Source organism: Zonotrichia albicollis, chromosome 1 (genome assembly GCF_047830755.1).
Source record: "Zonotrichia albicollis isolate bZonAlb1 chromosome 1, bZonAlb1.hap1, whole genome shotgun sequence".
NCBI lineage: Eukaryota > Metazoa > Chordata > Aves > Passeriformes > Passerellidae > Zonotrichia > Zonotrichia albicollis.
The window spans coordinates 14432909-14459263 of record NC_133819.1 but is presented as its reverse complement, the minus strand read 5'-3'; the positions used below and the strand labels follow the sequence as shown (position 1 = coordinate 14459263).

The window sequence follows — 26355 nt, the reverse complement described above, 5'->3', positions numbered from 1 at the left end:
ATATTGAGGAGCTATAATGTGCTTGCATGTATATGAATATAATATAACAAATTAGGTATATGAAATTTCAAATGTTTGAGATAGGCAAAAACAATAAAAAGGACAAAAGTCCACATGACATGGAAGATTAAAGCTATTACAACCTTCAAATAAATGTAAGTCTTATCATCTCATCCAGAAAAATCCTATCACCTTAATACAATATGCAGTTAGAGAACAAATCCATAAATAAATAAATAGAATGCAAAAACTCACATTAAAATACACATTAAAATTCATTCCCTTTTAAGAAATAACGCAAATTTTACCTGTTTGATTACTTTCTGGGTCTTCTTCTTCATCTATTTCATTCCCCACATCAGTTGATTCTAATGAAGCAAAAGAATTGACATTGATTATTAGGGTTACAAACACTGATTGACTATCATGCTGGCAATAATGGTATAGCAGATTTTCCTGTGTCAGAGCATCATTATGGCGGCTTGACAGAGCTGTTCATTATAATGGGCTCTGAAAATTAATGGAGAAAAAAAGAAAGATTAAAAAACTCCCCTCCGCCCAGTCTTGGCACAGTTTTAGTTATCAGCAGGGGTTTTCCATGCCTGAGAAGGAGAAATCAGTGATGAATTAGCATCTCGTTCACTGTATTTACAATTTTGGAGCCCAATTCCATAACACTTCATCAGCATAGGCATAGTTAATCACAAGAGTAGTTTCACTGGCTGCAGTGAGACCACTTGTGTTTGGATTTCAGACTGAGCTTTTGGGTTTAGCTCCCTCAGGCAGAAATCTTTGCTCAACATTTGGTTTGAACAACCAAAACACAGAGGTAGGAGAGAAGTTATTCTCCTTTCTCATGCTGGAGTCAATTAAATGCAGACACTGTGGTCTCAGCAGCTCTCTTGGCACTGGGGACACTGCAGGAGGACTAAGCAGTGTGTCCTGCCTCCCTTTCCTGCCAACTGCCAACCTGGTGGCATTTGATAAACCCCAGGGGTTGGACCACGTGGTAAAAAGAGATTGCTTCCTCATCCTGCAGTGAAATTACCACGTAGCTGAAGACTGCCATGTTACCCTCAAAAGGATGTTAGCTACAAAAGGTGAGGAACACCTTCTATTATTGCTCTTAGTTGTATTGTTAAGTCACACAGAATAAATTTATCTTCTTAACGCTAAGAGTTCTCATCTCTATTCCCTCTTTTATATAAAAGTAATTGCTTCATCTCACTGTGAAGGACAGTGTTCTGTTTCTTGTGTTTATCTGGGGCTGCTGCTGCTGCCAAATTACGTGCCGTATGCAATGTGCATATGATCAGCAGTGACTGGAATAACTCAAGACTGGCCAGGAATAAAAGGGCTCAAAGAGCATCTCAGGAATAGCCTGGCTCAGATAAGGGAAAGGCCATGTCCTAACATTGCTTTGTGTCCCACATGTCTGGGAGCTGATGACTACAGCAAATGAGCCAGAATGACAGGACAGCAGAGGACAGAGCAGGGGCTTTTTCACCCTATCTGCTTATCCTGTAAGGGTTTGATATGGCCCTTTAAGAAAAATTAAGAAGGCTTTGAGTAAGTGATCTAAAAAGGTCAAAGAAATAAAATTGGATTTTGTGCATTAGGTGTAACAGGGTGCTGCAACAGGAAAAGCAGAGAAATTTAAAGAGGGCAGCGATATGAAATACAGGGAGAGATGTGAAATTGTGAATATGCTGTAACCCATGACAGTAGGATGCCAATTCTGGTCCAAACTGCTGCCATACCAAGGTGACACCAGTGGCACTTGCTATGAATAAAGCTATGGGCTGAATCAGGATATTCTCAGTGGAAACATAGCTAATAATTATCCATCCCTTTCTCACAGATAAAACCAGCTATCAAAACAAAATAAACAATATTTTGGATGAGAAGTCTCTGTGTTCTTGCTAGTCACACTTACTTCGGCACTCCTCTTGTCCTATGTGATTGTCAATTTTAATATCATCCACAGCAATTCCTCCGGTTCCTTTTCCAATTTCTCCCTCAATAACCACCTGGAAAAACAAGATAGTGTTCACATTGTTTTCAGGTTAGCATACAACTGCAGCAGTCAGGATTTCTTAATTAGCTCTCAACACACATCTTCACTTGATGTCACACTTGTGCTTCAATCATGGCCTGAAAATTTGCATTGCCTTTATGAACTTATACGGGCAAATGTAAATTATGTACTGACATGACTTTATGAAAGACTTTTACATCAGCAAAACTGTGGCAAAGAGGCAGTTTTGTGACTGATGATAAATTATATATAAAGTATTTATTTGGCCTGTGATAAGAAAGTGCTTGTATCACAGTAATCTGAGATACCATGAAATATTTCACTATTATTAGTCACAGCAAGAACAGTTCATCTCTAGGTGTAATATTGTCTACATAAATCCTTCAGTGACATCTTTTACTGCGGTGTATAAAACACAGTCAGCAAGGTGCTGCTGGCCTTGGCTGTGGTGGCTCAGTGAGGAGCAGCCCAGCTCACCTGGTAGTGTTTCACAGACTTGTGAAGAAGAACACGTCCCTCCTTCCAGTAGTTTGCCTGGTGCCCACTCAGGGTCCACAGCACCTGGTCATACTCATCGGGCTTCTGGTAGCGCAGTTTGATCCTGAGGGTGCCGACGTGCGCGCCCGCCATGTGGTACCAGAAGGTCATGCAGTGGGCAGAGTTCTGCGAGTAAATCACGGGGCTCAGCAGCCGGGCCACCTTGCCTTTCTGGCTCTCATCAGCTTGGGAGTAAAGGAAATTGCCATCTCCTACTGTGACAGAAGGACTGTGTTAAGAATAGCCACCAGATTTAATTTTCTTTGTTAACATAAGAACCCCTGACCACCCCATATCTTTTGCTCTCTTTCCATGCTGATGGGTCAAACATCACAAACAAGAGTCAGAGTGTGTTGTTTTGGGAGCTCTAGGAAAGCTGTTGTGCTTTGAGAAGAGGGCCACAAAGCTGATCAGAGGACTGGAGCACATCTCCTATGAGGACAGGCTGAGAGTTGGGGTTATTCAGCATGGAGAAGAGGAAGCTCTGGGGAGAGCAGCCTCTTATTGCAGCCTTTCAGCCACTAAAGAGGACTTACAACAAAGATGAAGAAAAACTTTTTAATAGGACCCATAGTGACAGCCTAAAGGGTAGTTGTTTTAAACTAAAAGAGAGTAGATTCAGACTAGATACAAGGAAGAAATTTGGTGGGTGGTGAATCATTGACACAGGTTGTCCAGAGAGGAAGAAGACACATCATCTCCAACAACATTCAAGGTCAGCTTTGAAGATGTCCCTGGTCACTGCAGGGAGGTTGGACTAGATGACCTTTAGAGGTCCTGTCCAACCCAAGCAATTCTGTTATTCTTCAATTTCCTCTGTCCATCTCCTGTGCAGTTCACTCGGATATTTTGTGGCAAGGGTGAACCCCATCAACATGCTCACCACATGAAACACACAGGGCATTTGTTTTGTTAAGGGAAGGAGGCACAAGCATGTTTGGTGAGACAGCATTATGTGCTCCATTAGTCAGTGTGCACCTCCTGAAAACAGCCATCCCTGGTTCAGCAGTCTAGAGAGAAATCCCTGGGGCCTACTCTATGTTAATTGTGCAAAGAGCTATTAAAAAAAATTCTGCTTGAAGTAATCTGTGCTCAAGGGGCAAGATTATAATGGGAAGAATACTGAGAAGGGTGAAATGGCTTTGAACAGCAATGGCCAGAGATCAGGAACTGAGATTTAAAGCATGTTCCCAAATAGAGGCTGAGCATTGTCACAGATGGTGTCAGAATTATGCCCTTGATTTTTGTAACAATATGTTGGGCTCTATATATTTATGAGCCTTTTTCCTGAAAGAGTAAGATTATTGCTTATAATATATTATATAGCTGATTATAGCTTTCTCAAGGGCATAATGGATTTATACTCATTGGAATCTGAATGCCTAATACCCTTAACTTGAAAACTTACTTTCTCAATCATGCTGAGAGAGGAGCATGTGGGAGTGTGATTAGCTTGGTAACAGAAAATTGCTAAGTAAGATCCTGACTGTAGAGATGTGCTTCTGAATTACATCAGCCACACATCCATTCCAGTCAGCTTTTGAACAGTGTCCTTGCAGAGAGTCATGGGGGAAAACATGAAGTTCATCCTGGTGTGTGTAAGAATAGATTGCATGTGCAATGCGCTCACACAAAATGATGGAGTCAGCATTTATTGACATCATCTTATTGAGAGTAGGAAGGACAAAAGTAATAATAAAAAATACTATTTCTCAAGTATTGCTGAAATAAGTATACATATCATTGTTTATACCAACACTCAAAAGAAAGAAAAGTAAAAAGATGCAAAAGAAGATGTTTTGGGAGGGAGGTGTTATGTCAGCATCGGCCTTTGCCTATACATAATATCCTTGAATTTCATGTGAAATAGTGTATAATTGGATTGCAGTGGTATAGTACTGCACCAATGAAGACAAGAATTTGAGCATTGCTACTCTGGTAAGTGTAAGAAGGACAGAGTAGTGAGATGGGAACCAGGAATAAGAGGAGTGGGTTAAACCCGGTGGCTAGACCTAATAAATAAGAAAGGAACATACTTCATCCTACATGAGACAAGGGTGTTTTCTTTTGTTTGGATCTTTCTGTGAGCAGAAGAGGTATCCAGCCCAATATGCATGTTGAAGAATTGTATAGGAGAAGATGATGTTATATTGTAAAAAAAATTAAGCTTTTTTTCCCCCCTGTCTTTCTGCAGTAGCATCTTGTCCAGCTTCTTAAGCGGGAATGCTTTTGTCTATACATTCTTTCCAACTAACTTCACTTCTGTGCAGAGCAGCACAATGTGCAAATCCCATCAAAGAATGGGGAAATCCAGAGGGAGGAAAAAAGGAAAATAATCACAGCATTAGGATGGCTATCTGAGTTGGAAGACCAAACACTGGCCAGATTTCTTCACAAGTTATATAATTTGAAGTGACATGCAGTGTATCCCACCATCTACAAGCAATTGCTGTTGAAGATTGCTTCTGTGTATTTTTTCAGCTTTACACATGTGTCTGAGAGAAAGATATGCCTGGGAGTTGCTCACTGTGGTTTTCCCAATACACGGGGTGGCCTTGTTGTGCAGCTGAGGGTTTGTTTGGGACATCAGTGCCATTCAGACTGCTCATGGTCTGCATTCACACCCACCCCACTCACTCTGTGCCTGCTGGCAGGCAGGTCACAAACCTGGCAAGTGAAGGTGCCCTTAGAGTCCAAGGAGAATTTTGGAAAATATTGAAAGTGCAGTAGAAGAAAAAGGGGCTGCCTTTAAGATTTACTACAGATACAGCTCATGGAACAAATAAGTTTTCTGCACTAGCAGGGCACAGTGGAAACAACAAAATCTCATTTGAAGAATATAATTTCTTCATCTCCTGATTGAAGACAGGTTCTTTCTCTATAATCCTTGATGGCAAAGTGCAGATAGCTCTCATTTTCAGAATATTATTGCAGTGCCAGGTCAGGAACTCTGTCTTCATTGTCTTAATTAGGGCTTTACTTATGCATGCCTTTTAGATTTTGTCAGTCTCTGGCTAACATAGCTTTTAACCTCCTTTCAATGTCAGATCCTACTGAGCCATTTCACTTTACTCTACATCAATTTTTCCACCATTACAGCCTTCACTTCAGCTAACTGCATTTAGTTAATTTGATGCCATTTATTTGTACAATGCCATTTATAGTCAAAGTATTACAAGTTTTTTTTCCCCCTGAAACTACTGTACTTGTCTTAAGATTCAATTGAAAGTGTCTCAGAATTTAAAAAGTCCAATTTTGTCTAATTTCCTTGTCATTCTCATTAAGCAAAGGGTAGCAGAAGTGGGAAGGGGGATTCATCTCAACCCATTTGATTAATCTGCACGTATGCAAGCGAGAACACTAAAGTAAGAGGCTGTGCAGGTCACACAGTGCCCTCCCTTCTCCACTAGCCTGCAGCAAATTTATTGCCTAATTATGGTGAGCTATGAGTTAGTTACTGCAAAACAAACCAATCAATTCCCCAGCGTGATATTTTTTGAAAAACTGTTTGTGAGCAGAGGATGGCCCTAATCTCCAGCTCCTGCTGGAAAGGAGAGGGGTGTGATAACACACCCATCTGGGGAGTTTCACTTACATACAACACTTTCCTGTGGTGGGTAGCCCCTGTAACTACAAACAGGAATAATGTGAGGTCATTAACTGACTGACTGCTTTAGTTGGTCAGTGATATTTGCAAAATATGTGGTTGTTCAGATTTTTTTCTACCCCAAGTGATGATTACCCAAAGGCAAGTCAGGGGAAGGGAATATCCTCAGTTCCTGACAAGAAGCAATCTTTATTCCCCAACAGAAAGGACAATTACAGTCAGTTGTGATTACTGGTAATGGATTAGGTTCACTAGAGAACCATCTTTGTGACTTTATGTATCTTAGGAATAATTCACTCTCCTGTGATTTTGGAAGACATTGGTATTAAACAGAACAATCTCATCACGTGTGAAATAGCTGCATCATGAACTCATGATTACCTGAGTGGTCTTGAATCGGCCCGGTTTTGCTGGTCAGGATTGCCCACCTCAAATCCACCTGGTTGTCGTGCTCCCAGTGGCACAAAGTCTTTTGGGATCCCCAGCCAAAGCCACAGTTGTATACTGGCGGCTCTGCAAGGAAAGATGGAAAAGGGGGGATGAAATGTGATTATTAATCGCATAATTCAGAATTTGTACTTCAAAACAAATACATTTGACCATTAGCAGAACCATTCCTTCCCGAGACTCTGGGAAGCCATAGCAAGAACAGGCCTCCTGGGAAACATGAAAAATCACTACTTTTTGTAAAAGATGTGGTTGCTTCTTGTCTCTTTATGACCCCTATGATGGGATTTTTTTTTTCCTGTGGTTAGATTAATTCTTCTGATTTGCCCATATTATCTGATAACCACATTACAGCACAGAACACTCATAAAGAAAGCTCTGGCTTACTTATCAGATGTATTTTCTGGTTATCAACATCCCTGCACTGTAATGGTGCCACAATTTGCAGCTCTCAATGAGATTTGGAAAAAAATAAGACCAACCAGAAACATTAATGGAATGTCCTTGGCAGGAAAGGATTCCTGGTGAAGTCTACAGTTCTTGGCTTCAATAAGGAACTTTTTCAGCATCTTCCAGACAGTTAAGTAGGCCCACAAGATGGCAGCATTGAAATGGACAAATTGAGAGGGAAAAGGGACAAATGTGGCTGATTGCCAAATGAACTCAAAATAAGCTTCAAAACAAGCTCTGCGTAAAATAAGGGAAGTCTGGTATTATGGTCAGGATGAGATCATATCTTGTTTTCAGCTTCTTTTCAATTCTGCCCAAAGGTTTAATACATAGTAGCTTATTTTCTTCAATAGAACTAGGAATTTCAATTGAAAGATTATACAAAGATAGAATATAAATCCTTTGCATTTCTTATTTTCAGAAGCAGTTTGAAATCTTTTGAGCATTTGGTTCCTACCCCATTGGTATGAACTTTTATCTCACCTTGAGCAGTGACTACTCCCAGTAGAGCAATACCAAGAGCAATGTGACCAAATCTTGGAGTATTTTCTCAGGCATGACTCACGCCTTATTAAAGGAATAACTTAGGTTTAGTTTAATGAGATGCTTTGTGCAAGTATGAACTAAGAACAAAGGACTCTATGCTTCCATCAATATCAGCTCTGGGGGAAGAATTGTGTTTCTTGCCCATTATTAATAAAAAAAGCCAGGAAAGATAATGCAACTCTTAAAATGTGCTTGTTTATTGTGGGAAAATAATGAGAAATATGGGAAGTGTGTTGAGACCTGCAGTTGGCCAGACCTTTGAGGTGGAGCCCTTCCAGTCTGAAGAGGCAAAGACCTCCTGCATGTACTGAGCTGCCAGGGAAGACTGGTTAGGCTTTTGAACTCACAACCCAGATTTTAATGGAAGGTAAACTAGAATAAAAATTTTAACAACACAAAACCTCAGGTGAGTAGGCTGAGACAGAATGGATATAAAAAGGGTTCATCTATCATTCTCTCCTTGCCTGCTGTGTCCTTGTTGGCAGGCCCTTGCTCCCAGACACAGGTTTTTTCTCAACTCACTGGATTCCTGCATTGTGGCCATTGTGCCCTCTCCCCTCTGGCCCCTAGAAAATCTCATTCTGTCAGCAGAGACATCTGAGCCTGTGGCAGCTCCTGCCCCTCTGCTCTGCCTGTCAGTGCCTCCCTTGGCTGTGCTGTGGGGTCTCTCTGCACTGAGCCCTCATTTTTCACTCCTTGCTTTCATCCTCCCCACCCCTTCTGCCTCCCCCCTCTCTCCTGCTGGCCTCCAGAGGGGTCTGCTCCACATTGTCACGAATGCAGCATCCTAGCTGGGAACAAATGAATTCAACAGATCATGTCTGGAATTACACAGGAATTCAATGTGGAGGAAAGATGTTTCCTGGAGCACCCTAGCCCCTTCTAGGAAAAAAGCAGATTGTGGTGAATAATTTCTCCTTGGGCTCAAAATGTTGAAGAAGCAGAACTCAGTCTATGCACACATGAGTACAGAAAGGCAATCCTGGAATTCTGTCTCTTTCATCAGTGCATTAGGTATTTTTTTCTAGACAATGGGGCCATGATCAAAGACAACTTGCCCAAAAGGGGACATCTGAAAACCAAGGGGATTTTAAAGGAAAGAGAATGACATTGCAATGAATTAAAGAGTTTTAAGATTGTGACAAATAGCCTTTCATTGTCAAGGAGGCCCAGGGAGAGCTATATTGCATGGCTTTGACATCAGAGCCGTGAGACAGAACTTTAGAAAAGGTTTTAGAAAATGTGGAACAAAATTAATCTTATTAGTCCCAAAGGATTATATCACGCAAAGTACTGATAGCCTGTGTGGTATTCAAACCACAAGAAAGGAGAACAGTGGTAGATAGATCACATCCATCTGAAGATACCACATAGCAGAAATGAGCACAAGGGACAAAGATAGGACTGGTATTGTTCAACTCTGAATAAAAATAAATAGCAGAATACGTAGGAGAAGTATGTAAATGAATGATGAATCCAGAGATTCAGAACAGAGCAATATTCTGGTTTCTCCATTTCACAGCCTAAGTAATGTGAGATACATAGTGAAGCTCAATGTGGATCAAAGGAAAAAAATTCTCATATGATGTGAGTGGTATTTGCTGCTAAGATTGAACACAATTCAAACAGAACTGGACATTAACACGGACAAGGAAAACATCCAGGATTTAATAGTTAATTCTAAAGTGCAGGAAGTGACAAAAGCCTTTTACTTCATGCTCTGATGACAGTTCTGAACACTGGGATCAGAAGGAGAGTTTCAAAACAGAGCTAAATTTCACAGCTCCATCTAATAAATACTTTCTTCCACTTTCATTTGAAATATATAGTCCAGGAAATTGGCAAAGAGCCTAAGTCTGATATGCTTTGGCCATGCCTGTGTTCCTTGGCTTCAGACTCAGAGACAGCATGGTGTAGCATAAAAATGAACTTGTTTTCCATGCAGAAGTAGAATCCACTGAAACTGAGGAGAATTTGACCAGTAACCTGCACACAGTTAGCTGTTTCTTGCTAGGTTCCTGTTGTTTTTTTAGAAGTTATTGTGTTACTATGTTCCTTAGACAATCAGAGCAATGGGATTGAAGGTCAAAGGCAAGGCATTTCAGAGTGCTCTTATTTTACGAGCTTCTTAAACATGCCATCTCTTATTGCCTATTCTTTTGTCTCCTCCAACGCTTCTCCCAGGGACTCATAAAAAAGGAAAAATAGGCCTGCTAGCCAATTAATAATGGACACTTGTAGCATCAGGATAGGTTCATTATGGTTCAGTATGGACAATGGATCTGCCCCAGAAAAGACAGGCTAGTTCAGCCCTCCTATTAAAGGTCCCTGGGGGCTGATACAGTAGCTCACAGCAAGCTGCAGGCAATCTGTCCTCTCCTTTGTCCTTGGACTATAGCTTGGCAGCTCTGGTGGAAGGAAGGAAACTGGGGACGAGTAGCAATTGTTGGGCTCCCTCTGCATTGCTGGCCCATTCCCATGCTAGGATAATTCTCCTGCCAATAGGTGATTGATCTCTGGGTTTGTGTGTATGGAGAGGACAAAGAGAACCAGCTATTATGTAATCAAATAGCAGCAGCTCAGATGAGAATCTGAGAGGGAGGTGTGACGAAATCCCATATGCCTTCTTCAAAATGTAGGGTACGTGATACTGAATTAAAACAGATTTATCCTCTCAAGGAATAACCAACAGCTGTACTTTTTGACCACATCTTGCTCACAGCTGGGACCATTACTGCACATGAACAAGAAAGTAATTTGAAAATCTAGTTGAGTGAGTTTCTTGCGAGTCCATTAATCTTTCGTGGCCCAGAGACTTTGACATATTTTTATAACTCCTTCAACAGAGGCAAGAAGAAGCATGATGGCATTGAAAATGATATGAAAATGCTCTCTAAGATGCTCTTGCCAAAGGGTAAATCAACATTAAAATAGGAAATTACACACATAATTTGGACCACTTCAAAGTGGTATATTTGGTCTGATTTGGATTTGCATTTTTATACCATTTATGCTGGCAGCACAGAATTACCTTAAATGATAGTAAATGATAATTTAACAGCCTTAATATCCCTTTACTGATACAAAGTTGCTCCAGCATAAATGAGAATCAGACCTATTCTACCTTTAAATTATTTTTAGCAGAGATTTTAACTTCAAGAATTTTTAGTTATATTTTTCTGACATAGCTATTACATGTGTGAAAAACAAGGTACTTCTCAGAACAGTCTTCTTTACAAAGGACTCAGATTACACACTGAGAGCACGTAATGTAAATTAACAGCTTGCTCTGTATGTAAATAGCTAAGAGACAAGCATTTCAAATAGTCTTTTAGAATTTAAAAATATGTGTTCCAAAATGACTAGATGCTAGAAAGTCTTAGGGCTGAGAACAGAGGTATTTACCTTGACAGATGCATTTGTGAAAGGCATATTTTTTAAGCTTGAGGAGGAAAGTAGATCCTCTCTTAAAAAAAATAAAAAATCCAAACCTTTAAACATTTTTAGCAGCTTGAAATCATGATTCTTTTTATTTTCTTTCAGTTGAGTCCCCTTGAAATGAAATGTAAACGTCTCCTTGATGGAACTGTTTGTTTATACACAGAGGCTTTCCAGCTATTTGCTCCTAACTGTTTCCATAGTGTATGAAAGCTGGTTGGAATAGGATAATCTCAGGCTTTGACACACACAAGCACGTTAGTCTGGGATAACAAGATTAGGGATATTTGCAGGCTGGAATGCAGGCAGAAGGACAGTGGAACGTGCTGCTGGCACCTAGAGCACAGTACCTGTGCCACGGCACGTGCCGCTGCTGCTGGGAAGCCTGGTCAGGCTCTGTGGCACCAGCTGCTGTGGCCACCACTGGCACCAAGCACCTGATGCAGGGTCACCTGCTGGAGCCTGCAAACTGCAACTGATCTGGAAGAGCTCCTTGCTTGGAGCTCATCATTTACCTCATGGTGCGTTAGCATCTTAAGGTAAACCGGGCCTTAAAGGGAATTAGGGCCAAAGCTGAAGGCTCAGTCCTTGATGTGTTAAATTCCTACCTTGCTCAGCCTGAGAAGAGCTGAAAGAATGCACTTATCCTCAGGCAGCAGAGGGCCAGGGGCCCCAAAGCAGCCCTGGAACTTCAAGGGCAGTTTAAACTGCATTATTTGTGGCTGATTGGGCAGACTCACTGCTGGCTGCACGGCCCCTGGTCGCTGTGTTTCACTGTGCCACTCGGTCCAGCCATGTCCCTTCAGCAGAGGGAAATGTTTATACCACCTCCAGGCCAGGAGGGGCTTCCCCATGCTGGGGGAAATTTCTGTCTGCCCGTTTTTGGGAGTTTTTGGCTGGTTTTCAGTGAGGGATTACGAGGCAGCTGGAAGCCTTTATGTCTTAAACTGGAAATTCTGGAAACCTTATTCTTATTTATTAGCGTCTGGCTGATCTCTATCTATGATCTTTGTAATGTGCTGCCATGTGGGAGCCTGGAGTTTGGGATGTGAACTCATCCCTTATTCCCCGGAAGGAAATGGTTCCTACGAGCACAATGCAGGGAAGTAACACTGGCATGCTCTGAACAGAGCCTCAGAAACTCCTTTAATAGAGAAAAAACTTGGCACATCCCAGAGTAAGCAAAGGTGGTGCAGGAGGGAAGTAAGGAGAGAAAATGAGGATATCTTAATCTCTGGTAGTAACAGCCAGTCTGTTACTGGAGAGTCCCACCCAAGCCAAGGGGATTGAACACAAACTGCAAAGCAGCTGGCACTGCTGGGGAAGGAGGGAAAATGCACTGCACAGAGGCACTGGCTAGATTTGCAATTTGTTTAAATGTGAGAAGATAGTTTTAAAAACTGTAAAAAATGTCATCAAAACCAGAAACCTAACAGATAATTTCCGACATAAAATTAAAATGCTTTGCTCTAAATCCACTGCACAGAATCTTTTCTCCCTCTGCATCCCCAGCCCCTTTGCAGAACTGTGAGATCAGCAGCAGCCATCCAGCCCTTCAGCAGCACTGACTGTGAAGAGCAGGGGGAGGTGTCCCAAAAGGGGGGACTGGCTCACTGTTGTGTTTCTCATTGCTCCACGATTTGCCTCTGCTCATAAAGCAGGGCAGAGGTAAAAATAGTGTGTGCTGACTTAGCCAATTGGGTGACCCTGGAGACAAATTTTGAGGAGAGTAAAAGCATTGGACTCTGCAATATCTGAATGCAGAGGCTGAGAGTGGGAACAAAGTCTGAGCTAAGTCAGCTCTATTTCTTAATCAGATCAACACCATAAGTGTCCTTTAGGAATTTTTTTACATTATTAGTCCCTTTCTTTCACTTGAAGCAAGAGTGGATTGTGTCACATGGTTGAGGGAACAATGATAAACATTTACCCACCCTGTTAATAAATCACTTGCAAGACTGTGCCTGACTGTGCTTTAATGGAGGAAATGGGAGTAACTGAAAACTGACCTCTTTACTGCTCCACAATTATTGATGCAAAGGATTTTTAACCAGTGCTTATAGTTTTTGGAGTTTGAGTTTTCTGCCCAAATCCATCCTCTCCCCCACTCCCAGTAAATTGTACAGGATATTAAAAAAATGGTATGAAAGCTGAGGAAGCAGCAAACTAAGGAATTTAAAAGCTTCTAGCTATTGTATTAAGTAACAAGGATCTGCTGCCAGTGACAACTTGGTTTTCCCTTTTCAAGTACATGGTAGCAGTTTATGTAACCCCATTTCAAGAAAACTTGCTAGAAAACAATATTGTAGGACTGCCAGCTCCCTGATGGAAAAAACTGGCAAACTTTACTTGTCTTAGTTTTGTAAAACCATGGATATAAATAGTGAGTGGGCCTGTGTGGCTGTTTTTGTTTTCCTGGAGTTTGCACACACACTTTGTGTCACTGACATGCCACATTTAAACAGTGCACTGTGTGATTAAGTTAGTTTAATTTTGTCAGCACTTGGCATTTGCTGATGCAGAAGGAAATCTTGTTCCCTGCTGTATCTACATGTGGATGAAAGGAATAAAATATTTACTGTACAGAGCTAAGAGACCAGATGCTTCTTTACTTCAGAGACTTCAAGGAATGGTAAGTCAGGAAGTGCTGCAATTCATTATTTTGTCTCTGGCATGAAATTTGGGTATGGAATTTATTGTGGTTTTAATAAGAAATTTTTTTTACCTGGTTGTAATGTATTGTCAATTACTGTTGGCTTTTCTGTATTCAGCACTGTAGTCCCACCTGGAAAAGAAATTATGCGTATCATGATACATGTGACACAACAAAGGACACAGCAGTCATTAGGAATAACCCATATATAAACCTCATATATTACTGTCTTTATTAGCCATGTAGGTAACTGAGTATGCGAGCTTAAGCATGAAAATATGACATTAAAAGTCTGGTTTTCTTTATCAAAAAAGCCCCACAAGAACTCTTCATTAAATAAAGCTGTGTATCTTTGGAGTCCTTGCAGACACCAACTAAATCATCCACAACATGTCCCTGTGACCGTCCTTGATTTATAGACACTGATTTGCTCCAAATCACATGGGAAGTGAGCAGCTGGTCTTCATGACACCTCCTAAGAGTCACTATTTTGTTCATTTACCCATGACCTGCTGTTTCTCATGCCAGGGATGTGAGGTTGGAGCTCCCTGTGAGTTGTTTTGTAGCTGTATTGTGAGACCAGCTCACAGGAGAGGGGCATGGAAATTGCCAGACTTTAGGATCTAGTCTAAGGTAGGTTTCACTTCTGTCTCAAAGTGAAGGAAGAATTAAGGACTTCCCCTTTGTCCTTTATTTCATGCAGATAAACAAGTGGTGAGTGGGGTCATGGCCCTCTCCTAGGCTTACTAATTGATATTTTTAAAATACTTGACTTTTTAAAGCAAGCCTCATATTCATAAGGAAACAAAAAGGAAATTAGTACAATTATAAATGCACGGTGGGGTGCTGATTACCAGTCAATGACTCCTGTTTTTCTTTTCTCCAGCAAGCAAGTGCTTAAAGCATTATAGAAAGGATGACTATGTTGACTTCCAATGAGAATGAATGCCCAAGTTGTATCAGCTTTATGCTTGTGACAATGATCTGATGGGAAATGCTATAAACCACGCGAATAGAGTAGCTCTGTATGGGGTCCAAATAGAGCAGGAAGGAATTTGGCCTAGAGCACAATTAGACTTAATTGCCAGGGAGGCCTCACTGTGGCACTCACATATGTGCAAGTGCTGTCAGGGCAGTGACTCTGCAGAGGCACCATGCCTGCACTGGGAATGGGATAGAGAGGGCAAGGCACTCATGGAATCCCCTCTGCACTGCCCTGCTATCCTTAATGGGCCACAAGACCTACACACCTGCCTCCTATGCAATTTGCAGGAAGAAAAGAATGTTTACAATTAATTTATTGGTAAAATCAGTTCTGTGCATTTTGCTCTGTGCATTTATGAGTAAAACCGTACGTACAAAGCAGCATTTTTCCAATATCCAGAACAACTGGGCATGCACTGCCTAGGGTTTCTAGGTGTTGTAAAAATAAATTGTACCTAAGTGTCTGCACTTTTGTAGGAAGGCTATAGAGTAATTTTCAATACTAATACTGAAAAACATTCAGTTCCCTGGAAGAGATGGTGCTCAGGAAGGTTGGCAGCTGTTTTCTTGTCTTAGAGATTATAAATTGCCCCCTAAGCACAATCAGCAGAAACTGCCAGAAGGTTTTTTTTTCTGCTCAATAAACGTTCCCTAAGGGACATGTGGGATGGAGTCCTGAACTCCTTGAAGTGCAGAGACTATGAACCTGGAAGGTGCTTGCACAGATCTGTCTGCTTTCCCTGACAGAGCCTCCTCTATGTGCAATATGTTTCTACCTATTGGGCTTTGCAAGACAATGTAGGGCTCTGCAGGAAGCTCTAGTGTTTCCTGACCTGCCTCTTTCTTTTCTGAATTATAAATAAATAAATTACATTGTTTAGAAACATTGAAAGCTTTCTGAGTTACCTTAACACAATACAGACTATTTTATCAGACTCCCTTCATGGCTGTTTTCAAAAAGAATAAGGTTAATCTGAGACACTGATTTGAAAAGAAGTGACAGTGACCATGCACTGTCTTTTCCACTCAAGAATTGTTTTTTCAATATATGATTTGCAGTGTGCAATTACAGGAGATATTGGCAAGCTCAGAAAGGGTTTGATATTGAAATTTCACTTTCATTTGTATCTGTTGCCTTATATTCTACTTGGCTCATTCCAAAAAGCCAATCTCTTACCTAAGCTCACCCAATGACCTCTTGGACAGCTATTGCCAGATTTTAATGCTATTTTATGTCATGGATATAAGAAGCAATAAACATTTATTAGATAAGCACATCAGGGAGCAGTGATGAAATAACTTGTGTCACTGCATCTAAAAACAACCTCAATTACTGCAGATGTATAGATCTAATCAAACAGACACAGAGATTTGTGGAACAAGTGACCTCCAAGAAGAGATCAAAAGCATAGAGGTGCAGTGTCAGCTGTCTTAGATGAACTAATGCTTCTGTGCAGAAGTGTGAGGATATGAAACCTAGCAGGCTTCCTCTATTTCAGATGCAGTCTATGTTACATCTCCCCCTCCTACTTTTCTGCTGGTGATAGCAGCTTGGAGGACATCAGCCCCTCTGTGGCTGTAATGCTGTGTAGGCAGGGAAGCTCATGGAAACATTTCTGGCAGTGTGAGTATGTGGCAGTGCACTTTGATGAAACAAATCTGTTTTGTTTCTTCTAGGAAAGATTTGGGAATGAGATTTGAATCCTACACTAAGTTTTAGGTAGGAAACTTATGTGTAAGCCAAACAATATTCAAGTTCTTCAATCTCAGATAATAAATCTCAAGAGTATTGTCCAGCTTTTCTTCTTAGTAAGAGAAAGTTTGATTAGAAGATTTGATAGACTATTTGATTAGACACAATTACCACTCAAAAAATTGCCCTCTCTTCCATCTAGTCACTATTATTTTCTTCAAAAATTACATAGCTGAGAAAACAATCAAAAGTATTGTCATATATAAAAGGCAGATGCCCATGTTTTTACAGCACTAACAATACAAACTGCATACTAATGTCCATTAATATTGAGTGGTTAAATCAGTGCAAACATTAAGCTGGTGATGGATATGAGCTACAATGAAGCTGCAATGGAATGAGGATGGTTTCTGCACCTGTCAGTTGGTAGTCATCACCTGTGCCACTGTGACAGTTTGCCTGGTCATCATCACACTCATCCACGGGCTTGCCTTCGGAAACAGTTGGGACAGCGGTTGGAGCTGAAACAAAATCCATTGTTCAGTTAAAACACGAGCTGGAGAACCATCCTGCACCTGGCAGTAACAACCATGTGTTGTGTCTGAGGATTGAAGCAACTCTACTTTGCAGGTTGCTTAGTACTTCTTTGGAATGGTGAGTATCTTTTGTACTTCTTTGGAATGGGGAGTATCTGCTCTGCCTCCTGCACTGGGGCATATCTGAGCTGAAGGGCTCAGCAGAGCTGGGCAGCAGCTTGTCTATTCACTGCTGTTTGTTGTTCCTGTCAAGGAATAATGAAAGCCTGGCAAGGCAGAAGGAGAGTCCTGGAGGGTTGTGTGTGGGGTAGAGACCCCATAATTTTATTGCTCTGTGACGTCCCAGGGAGTGGGCCTGTGCAGAGGAGCAGGGGGGCTGCATGCTCAAGGTGGTAATTCTCTAACACCCAATGCTTTGCTGAGGAAACCTCTCTGCAGAGCACACATAAGGGAGGAAATGTCTGAGCACGGTTCTGGTAAGAGCAGCAGGAAGGCAGTGTGATGTGGAATCGTTTTGTGCTCCATGAGGACACATGGAAGGCGTTTCTTTTGTTTTTTGTTGAAGTTATAAATAAATAAGACATCAGTGATGTCAGTCATCCCTCCTGGCCACCTGCTTGCTTCTCACTGCTGATGACTTTCCGGTAGCTGCTGCCTAAGCAGTTAATGTCTGAACCTTGTTATTACACTTAAAAGCTTCAGGTTTGTGTAAGATGCCAGAAAACACATAGCCCAGAATCTGCAAAGCACACCACATCTGGAAAACCAGAACACAGAGACGTGGTGCTACGTTTGTGTTTCATGCCACATGCATGGTTCCCTGGCTTAAGATAAGCACTCCTGGAATGTGATCCAGGCTTGTGTCTCTTCTCACTTACTGTTATTTTCATCAGCAATCTTTTTCACTCATTATAGGCTATGCAATAATGTATGTCTTTTGCAGATTCTTCTTTTCCCTTCTGCTGCCCTCAGGATCCATTGGCCACATTTTCTTGGCTTGAAAATGTCAGGAGAGGTGGTAGTTTTTGAAGTAGCTATATTATAGCTATATTATGGCATAAAACATGCCTCTTAAGGACCCTGACCTATGCTTTACAGGTTCAATCCTACCTAGTTAGAGAAACAGTTCTGTACCTATTATGAATTATGCAGAACATTTGTTACGCACATTGCTATAAAAACCCCTCTGGGGGATCCCTGTAGATTTCTACATCCAGCTAAGTTTCTTATCTTGATCTTTGTGTCCCTGTATAGCCTCAAGCTTGCCTACACCTCTGCCATCATTTCATGTATGCCCCCCTGGGATGCTTCAAGCACACAAAACTTGCCCTTGCTCATTACTGCTGGAGAGCTGATTTCTACTCCTCTCTGTGCCAACCTCCATGCTTCTTTTCTCATCTCAACTCTTTTCTTGCTCAGTAAATCTCAAGTGACTTCATTCAACTCCCTCCTTAAGATGCAATTATACAACATTAAGCATTATTGTGCTTCTCCCACAGGCAAATGGGAACTGACCTCACCTGTCCATGGGTGACCTACAGGTGAGCATACATCAAAAGTATGCCATAGCAGAAATAAAAAATGTGAAAAGATGTGTCCCAGTGGAAAAATGAAAATGTCCTTGCTTTTTCAGTTTGCCTAAAGCAAGGGATCGTCCATCTCACTGAGCAATATATTCTTGTGAGGTGGTCTAAGACTCACTCCTGGATGGCTGGGTGGCTACAGGAGCCCTGTGGCTGAAGGGCTTTGCCCAGAATCTCTGAGTTTACATAAGGCAGGTGCTGGGTTTTCTTTTTTTCTGAGCAAGTAGCACAATAGTCTGCAGGAACTAAGTATTCCCACAGGAAATGAGGACTTCCTGCGGGAACTAAGAAGTATTTCCAGCCTCCCCACTTTCCGGGCCAAGTAAAATCATACTAATTCAATCACTAAACTTAAAAAAACAACACAGAACTCATCAGTTCTCACAGCAAATGCCTCTCACACTTCCCTCTTAGGGGGAAAATGGTGAGAAAGAAATGGAGGTAGAGCAGTTGCTTCCATTCATCTTGGGAATCTGTTCAGCTGCTTCTATAAGAGGTGACATATGAAACCCCAAATAATACGGTTTGTTATTCTGTATATTTAAGCTGTGTGGTTTATAGGCCTCACCACTGCGTCATCATCCACCAGATAAAATTGTTATATTCACATAGTGTTATCTGTAGTTATCTATGAAGTTAAATAATTATGTTTATATAACAAAAATCAAAGCAGATTTCATGTCACAGTCCAAGGACAAATGTCTAAACTTTGCTTTTCCTGCTCTTTCATCTCCTACATATTCTTGCAAAATTAAAGCTTAGTAAAGCACAAAGAGGCCCCCTTTAGTCCCCAAAAGTAGCACCACAGACACTGTCCAGTCCAGTGATCTTTGCCTACCATAGTTTGTGGTGTGACTTGCAGGTCCTTTGAAGGATGGAGGGATGTAATTACTATATTTAGTGCAAAGCTCCCTCTGCATTCTCGGAAAACATCTCCTCCAGGGTTGTATCATGGTAACATAAAATTTAAGTTCCTGTCTTTATTCTCTCCTAATAGCTCTATGATTCTCAAAAGTATAATCATAAGGATGCTTAAGGGAATGGAAAAGCAGGTGGAGAGTATCACTGTGATTCAACAAAGGAAGGGGAAAAAGAATAATAATTGTGCCTTGGGCACATTCAAATGTTGCACAGAGGAGCTGAACAGGCCAAGAACCAGCACTAATGGCAGTCATGGAAGTGAGAGTCCGGTGTGCTGCCTGTGCACTCACAGCAGTCTTCAGCAGCAGACCAAGCAGAGAATGTATTTATGAAAATAATAAAGTGCATTCATTTCTAGCAGAGCAATTACCTTCAAGTTCACAGCCCAGCAGCTCCATTCTCAGCCCCAGTCCCCCGTGCGTGGCTCTCTCAGGGTAGACGCGTATGAATCGTGTTGATACAGGCTCAAACGTCCGTAGCTCAGGCGTGTCGTAGTTGGTGTTGCCTTCAAAAGTCTGCAAAGCATGACAAATGTGACTGGTTAAAAGAGAAAGAAAAGAAAAGTCTATTTTCCACACTCATCTTTTTTCCTTCATTCTGCAGCCTTTGAATTAGGTGAGCCGTAGGCCATATTCTAACGGCTTAGCAAGTGTCAGGCATTCCTATCCTAAATGAGAATGGAAAATACATTGTTAAAGCTTCTCGGAAAAGTAATGCATTTCATTTTTCATAAACTCAGTAGCAACTAATCCATCAGGGTCATAACAAGAGCTGAGTGTTTAATGAGACATGTTTTTAAATGACACTCTGATCTGAGGTTTAACTGGGTGACATTTCCAACACTTCTCAGGGAAAAAAAATGGCTGAGGTGAAGATCCTGTCACCTTTTAAGTGGTTACAATAATAATCCAACTATTCAAGAAAAAATTTCAATCTGATTTCCCCCAGTGACAGAGCTTCACAAGTTGTAGCTATTTCAAAAGGCATAAATTAAACTTCAGGAGCAGTAGCTGCAAGAGTTCTTCCAGTGAGCTGGCTATTGAAGAAGAATTAGAAGAAAGAGAAAAAAGTTGCTTCCTGACAAAACTGCAATATAATCCAACAGGCAAGGCAGGTCAGCAAATGTACGTTTCAGACAAAAAAATCTCATCTCTGAATCGCACTTTGGGTTCTTCAGACATAATACAACTCTCAATGGCATTTCTTTGATACCTTCAGTTTCTCCTTTTCACTAATCTTTTGCATATAGAACACATTATAATTTGGACTTACAGCAACGCCTCAAGTGCCTCCATGTAGATGAGCAGTCCTTAGAAGGAATCAACTGAACAAAGAAATGGTCCTTGGTATGAAAGCTTTATAGCCCAAGATAGGCAAAAGCAAAAAATGCCTATTTTATAGCAAAAAATGCCTTCAGAATATAATGTACAAAAGCCTTTAAAGTACAAAATATGAAAATGCATATAACAATGAAGTAAAATTATTTTCACGTTTTCCATGAATTACTGAAATGGCAAAACTCTGAAAAACGTCTTTGAACTGCAGTTCAAATTTAAGATTAGAAGTGCAACCATAAGATACTTCTAAGATATTGCTGTGAAACCGGAATCATTCTTCAGGAAGAAACCATCAGCTGCTCTTCATTTTAGATGAGAACAAAACCCAACCTGCAATGAAATCCTTCTATTCATCTGTAGCAGAGAAAACAGAGGCCATGGGAAAAGCTGGCTGAATTCCTAAGGCAGAAAACCAGCAAAGGTAATCCCGATTGCTTCTTGGATTTTCAGTGCAGTTCTAAAAGCCTTCCTTGTTTTTACTGTACACTTCTGTATTATGATCACAATGCTTCCAGCCACTGTTTACAGAGTGCCAGTTGGAAAAGCCAATAGTGATGGGAGACTGTGAAGAATTTAACAAAAAGAAAATTTTAACATCAATGCTGCTTTTCCTACTTCCTAGGGAAATTGCACCTCCAAGGTGGCTTCAAGGGACACTGGCTGACCCAGTGTACTGTCAGTGCTTGGAAGACAGTTGTCACAAATTCATGTGTAGAGGGCTTGTCAGATCTAATTGACATGGAATTACATATTATTATATTTGAATAACAATATAGTGCAAATGATCAGAAAAGCTACCTACTATATGAAAAAGAATGAATGCCATTTTATGTGTAAAAAGTAGACAGACACATGTATCTGAGGAATCCTTGCTCCCTTTTTTAATAGTAGTCTTAATAGCAACATATAATAATGAAAACTGATTTATAAAAGACATCACTATGGAGTACTGACACATAGACATTAGGATTCAATAGGCATCTAGAATTACATTGAATCACTGTCCTTTGTAGAGCAGAGCTGCCTGTGATTCAATTTTGACTGTTCATTTAAAACACATACTGATACTCTTTGTGGGAGAGAGAGGAGTGTACAGCAAAACTTCACTTTGAGAGTGTCCTTTATACAAGCTATGTCACAAATTGCTGTACTCCACTACAAAGAAAAGGTATAATAAATAATAGTTAAACAAAAGAGGAGCTAAGATGGTGAGCAGAAAAAATCTGCCTAACTTATTTTAAAATCAAAATAAACATTGCAGGAAAATTTTAAAAGGATGTTCCAAATGACAGGGTGTTCTGAAGTTTCTTGTACCAGAAATTAGGAGAGTAATTTTAAAAACAACAGCAAAAAACTCAAAACAATTCATTCTACCCCCATAAAAAGTGAAAGGAGGAAAGAAGCATGAAAGAGAAAGATGACTTTATGGAGTAAGCTTGAGTAAGCAAGCCCTTAGACAAGAAATACAGATTGGATCTTGAAATGGAGTTCTGCATGGTTATTTGATGATTTGTGATTTTCACTCCTTTGAGTGTTTGAGCTAAAGCACTCAAAGGGGGAAACATTTTGCACACTCAAAAATAGCTGGAATTGGGTCAGCCAAAGAGGAAGGAGCTATGGCAGGCTTTGCGAAAGCAGCTGCAGGCATGAATGACAAGATCATGTTGAGAAACAAGGTGATGTTTCACCCTTTGGACACATTCTGTTGTTATGTTTAGCCTGTCACTGCCCTTTCTTCTATGAAATGCAGTTGTTTGTTTATTGAAAGTCACGACTTTAACCAAGTGAAATGATGTGTTTCATTTCTTATAACAGGGCTGTTTCTAATCCATGTTCCTGCTGTGACTCATTATAGCATCCTGTCCCATCCAGCTCTACTTACAGTTAAAAACACTACATTCCAGTATTAACATTTTAAATTCCTCAGGCTCCAAAATCATGGGATTTATCCTATTCTCTTTAAAGAAGACTTTTGCTTTGGAATAAAGTTTATTAAATATATTGAATTTTTAGGAAGGATTATAATTATGCCACAAGAGATTTGAATTCCAGCCCTCTCCGTTTCATTAATCTTGAAAGTTAATTTCTGGTGGTGATGAAAACTGAGGATGGGCTCAGTGCATTAGTTAGCACACTAGTTTTCTTGTCAAACTGCTAACTTCTGACAATGATGGCAAGTGCCTGTATTAGAAAACAGAAAGCCATGCAGCAGACGGCGCGCTGCTTCGAAAGCATATGGCATTATTTTTTTCCCTCGTTGAGCCACAGTGTAGAAGTACATGTCAAAACAACATCTATTTTAGAAAGAAAATGGTAAGATCCCATTGTTGATTTACACTCCCTTCACACTTTATGATGAAGTCAAAACTCATGGTAACAAGAGAAAGGAGATGACTGCAAAGGCTGAATCCATTTAGTTTTAATCCCCCAAACAAATGATGAAAAGTGAGAAAATGCAGACATATTCAGCGAGATTAAAACAGGAGAGAATGAAGTCCAATATTTACCAAATGTGCTTGGAAAAGCTACATCCATGGGCCCACTCAGCTTTTCCTTTAAGGAAACACAGGTTCCTCCAATGGATGAGTCTATACAGCAAAACAGCTTTTCCATCTAATTTTCAAACTAACACAGATGAGATATGGAGCAATTCCCAGGATCCCATCTGCCAAGCACCACAATTTGCCTTTTGAGGGCACGTTTTGGTACACGATTCCCTGGTCATCTCAGTACTACAGTACTCACAGCACCAATTTGTGAGCAGGGCTGCATGCCTACTCATTTCCTCAAGGAACTGGGTAGGAGGACTAAGCAAGAGTTGTGCCTTTTGAGGCAAAAACGCACTTTGGGAGCAAAGATAGCAAAATGGGATGGAAGGCTACAATGGGACTTGGTGTAAATAAGCTAAATGCCCAGTGTAATTTAGGTCCTGAAATGCATACATCCAAAACCAAATCAAAACAGATACATTCCCAGAAACTCTTCTGAGCCACAATTATTTTCTTTTCCTTGAAATCTAACCCAGCAATTTATTTGGCCCTCCTCTGGAAATGTATTCCCAAGCAACCTCCAAGATGCTTCCCTTGTGAGAATACAATAGTACTTCTCATTTGGGATAACATGACCAAAATTTCATCACTTTCTTCTTTTGGAGGGACTTGGATCAGATCATTACAGAGAATGTGTGAAACTCTCAAAGCAATCTACAGGCAGCTGAGAAACACAACAGCTACCCCACTGAGCTGAGTAACACCATTCTCATTCTATAGGTCTAACAAAAAGAAGCAAAACAAAGGTAATTAAAATAAATTTGTCTCAAATAAGTTTGTTCACTCTCAGTTTTTGAATTTGGCTTTTTAGAGTAGCCTTTAAAATCCCTTTGCATGGGATTTTGCAGTAAGTTGTGAGCCAGAGAGGCACCAATGTTGCCAGGAGTCAAGCCTGAACTAAGTGTTGAATCAGCAAAACTTGCTGCCAGAGAGGTAAATGTCCTAAGGCAGCTCTTGTCCCCAGGCATGGGACAGCTCCCACAGCATTCCTTCAGGGCTGCTGCCCTTGGAGTCCTCCTCCTTGGCTTCACCCCAGCTGTGTGCCCTTCCTAAGGTCAGACAGAGGTGTGTAGAAATGTAACGCAGACTTTTCTTCAGCGCAGTTTTTGCCCTTACCTTTATCTTTTTCTTGCTGGAATCCATGATCATTTTCCAATCTGACCCGTTGTTGCTGTAGCCAATTTTGAATTTTCTCATGAACACTTTGTTTTCTCGGTGCTTGCCTCCTTGGACAATGATGCCCCTCACAATCTTTTCCTCACCGAGGTCGATCTGGAGCCATTCATTTGCGTAAGGATGGGTGCTTGGGGGCAGCGCCCAGCCTGAACGGCTCGTTATCAGGCGAGCGTTTTCGGGGATCCAGTTCCGATCCACTTGGGTGGATGCAGTAATCTGAGAGTCAGGAATAAGGCCAGACACCATACCCAGCATCCCAGAACAAGGATAATCTACAAAGAAAAAAAAAAATCCAAATAAATTAAATAGTTGTTCTGAACAAGAGCCAAAACAGAAACAGGATACATCAGTCAATTCAACTATCATAGATAATTACTTATTTTTTTAATATATTCAAAGTAATCTATTAGATTTTTATATAATTTTCATTTGTTCAAACTTGCACATCCTAGTTTTAGCAGGAAGTACCAAAATACCACAAGTATTTTTGGCTTGGTGGGAACCAAAAGGATCAGAAAATCCTATTCTATTCTTGTTTTCTATTCTTCTTGCTAAAAGAGTGCAGGGCCATCTGAATTTGTGAATATTTCCTCAGAGAAAACTTCCAAAACCAGCCAAAACCTGATTGCAGATTACCTAATTTTAGTGACATTGGAAATGGAAATCTTCATACATGGAAATATAATTTACTGTTGCACTTTAGATTTTCTTAATGCATTTTTTTTATCTCTCAGACTTTTTCAGGCGACACAGAAGCTAAATAGTTGCTTCTTTTATGATGCTAGATTAAAAAAAATTAGAAGTACCTGCTAACAAGACATTAAGAATTCTAATGTAGAATGAAACAGTAGATCTGATTACCTACATCTAATCTGAAAAGATTTCAAAGAATGACTTGTCATTCTCTAACAAAGTAATCAGTAATCTTATTTTCCTTCTGTATGGAAAGCGCTTCTAAGAAACATTTTCAAGGCTAAAGAAACACTCTAAAAGAAAAACAACCCCTAAATATTAAAAATTATGCAAAAAATGCCATTGAACTGTATTAAGTGCTAAAAATGTGCTAGAAAACTTAGCTTTCTAAAGTCTAATAAATCATTATAATTTTCTTTCAACTGTAAGTTGTATTTCTACTTCATAGATAAAGGCACTTCCGCTGTGTAGAAATCATAGAAAACTTATAACTGTAAAAAAGATATTTCTAGAATTTTTTGACAGGTAACTGTGTGATATAAAGGAATTGCTTTGCCATACTGATCATGACTGGAACTTGACTATTACCACCATTTTTTGCACAGACGTCAGATATAAGTGTTTGTACCTTGCAATCCTTTTAAACCTAGTCATGTGTGTTTGTTCCTTGAGGAACCTGCTCAGAACAACCTATGAATAGCATACATAAGAGAGATGGACTGAAGGGTTAGAAGGGAAAAAATGACATGGGAATTTGCAAAATATCTGTGTATCTCAGGAATTTTGCATGAAGCTGTAAAGTGATTGCAATAAAAGTAAATAAAACTAAAATATAGCATCATAAAAATATTCAGACAACACTGGATGTTTGATTTGTGGTGTTTTATTATCTTTTTTAAAAACATTTCTACATTCAGATTGTGGTGGAAATCATGTTCATGGATTTTACCCATAAAAATAAATCTCACAGTATAGGCACAATAAAGTCCCCATATTTTGTAATCTTTCCCAAGACCTACCTGTTATCTTGCAGCCATACACTTCAAATCTCAGTGAAACTCCATTTTCCCAAGACACAGGTCTGATTCTCACAAACCGTGTTAAAACTGGTTTGGCAAAAGCTCTGTAAACAACATCAGTGGGATTGCTATTCCCTTGAAACACCTT

The 26355-nt window shown here is 40.4% G+C and overlaps 1 protein-coding gene across 3 annotated transcripts in view; it reads right to left on the bottom strand.

Moving 5' to 3' along the window:
- The window catches only part of NRP1 (neuropilin 1), a 114757-nt gene that overhangs the window by 4718 nt on the left and 83684 nt on the right, over positions 1–26355 (bottom strand). The window contains exons 9-17 of one of the 3 annotated variants that reach the window (XM_026796245.2): positions 26208–26352; positions 24436–24767; positions 19804–19948; positions 16810–16914; positions 13789–13848; positions 6564–6695; positions 2516–2790; positions 1937–2030; positions 309–368 (exon numbers count right to left, since the gene is read on the bottom strand). In XM_026796245.2, the coding sequence (XP_026652046.1) occupies positions 309–368; positions 1937–2030; positions 2516–2790; positions 6564–6695; positions 13789–13848; positions 16810–16914; positions 19804–19948; positions 24436–24767; positions 26208–26352 (1348 nt within the window). The remainder of the gene's footprint in view (positions 1–308; positions 369–1936; positions 2031–2515; positions 2791–6563; positions 6696–13788; positions 13849–16809; positions 16915–19803; positions 19949–24435; positions 24768–26207; positions 26353–26355) is intronic. The other 2 variants (XM_026796250.2, XM_026796254.2) reach the window with 2 other exon arrangements.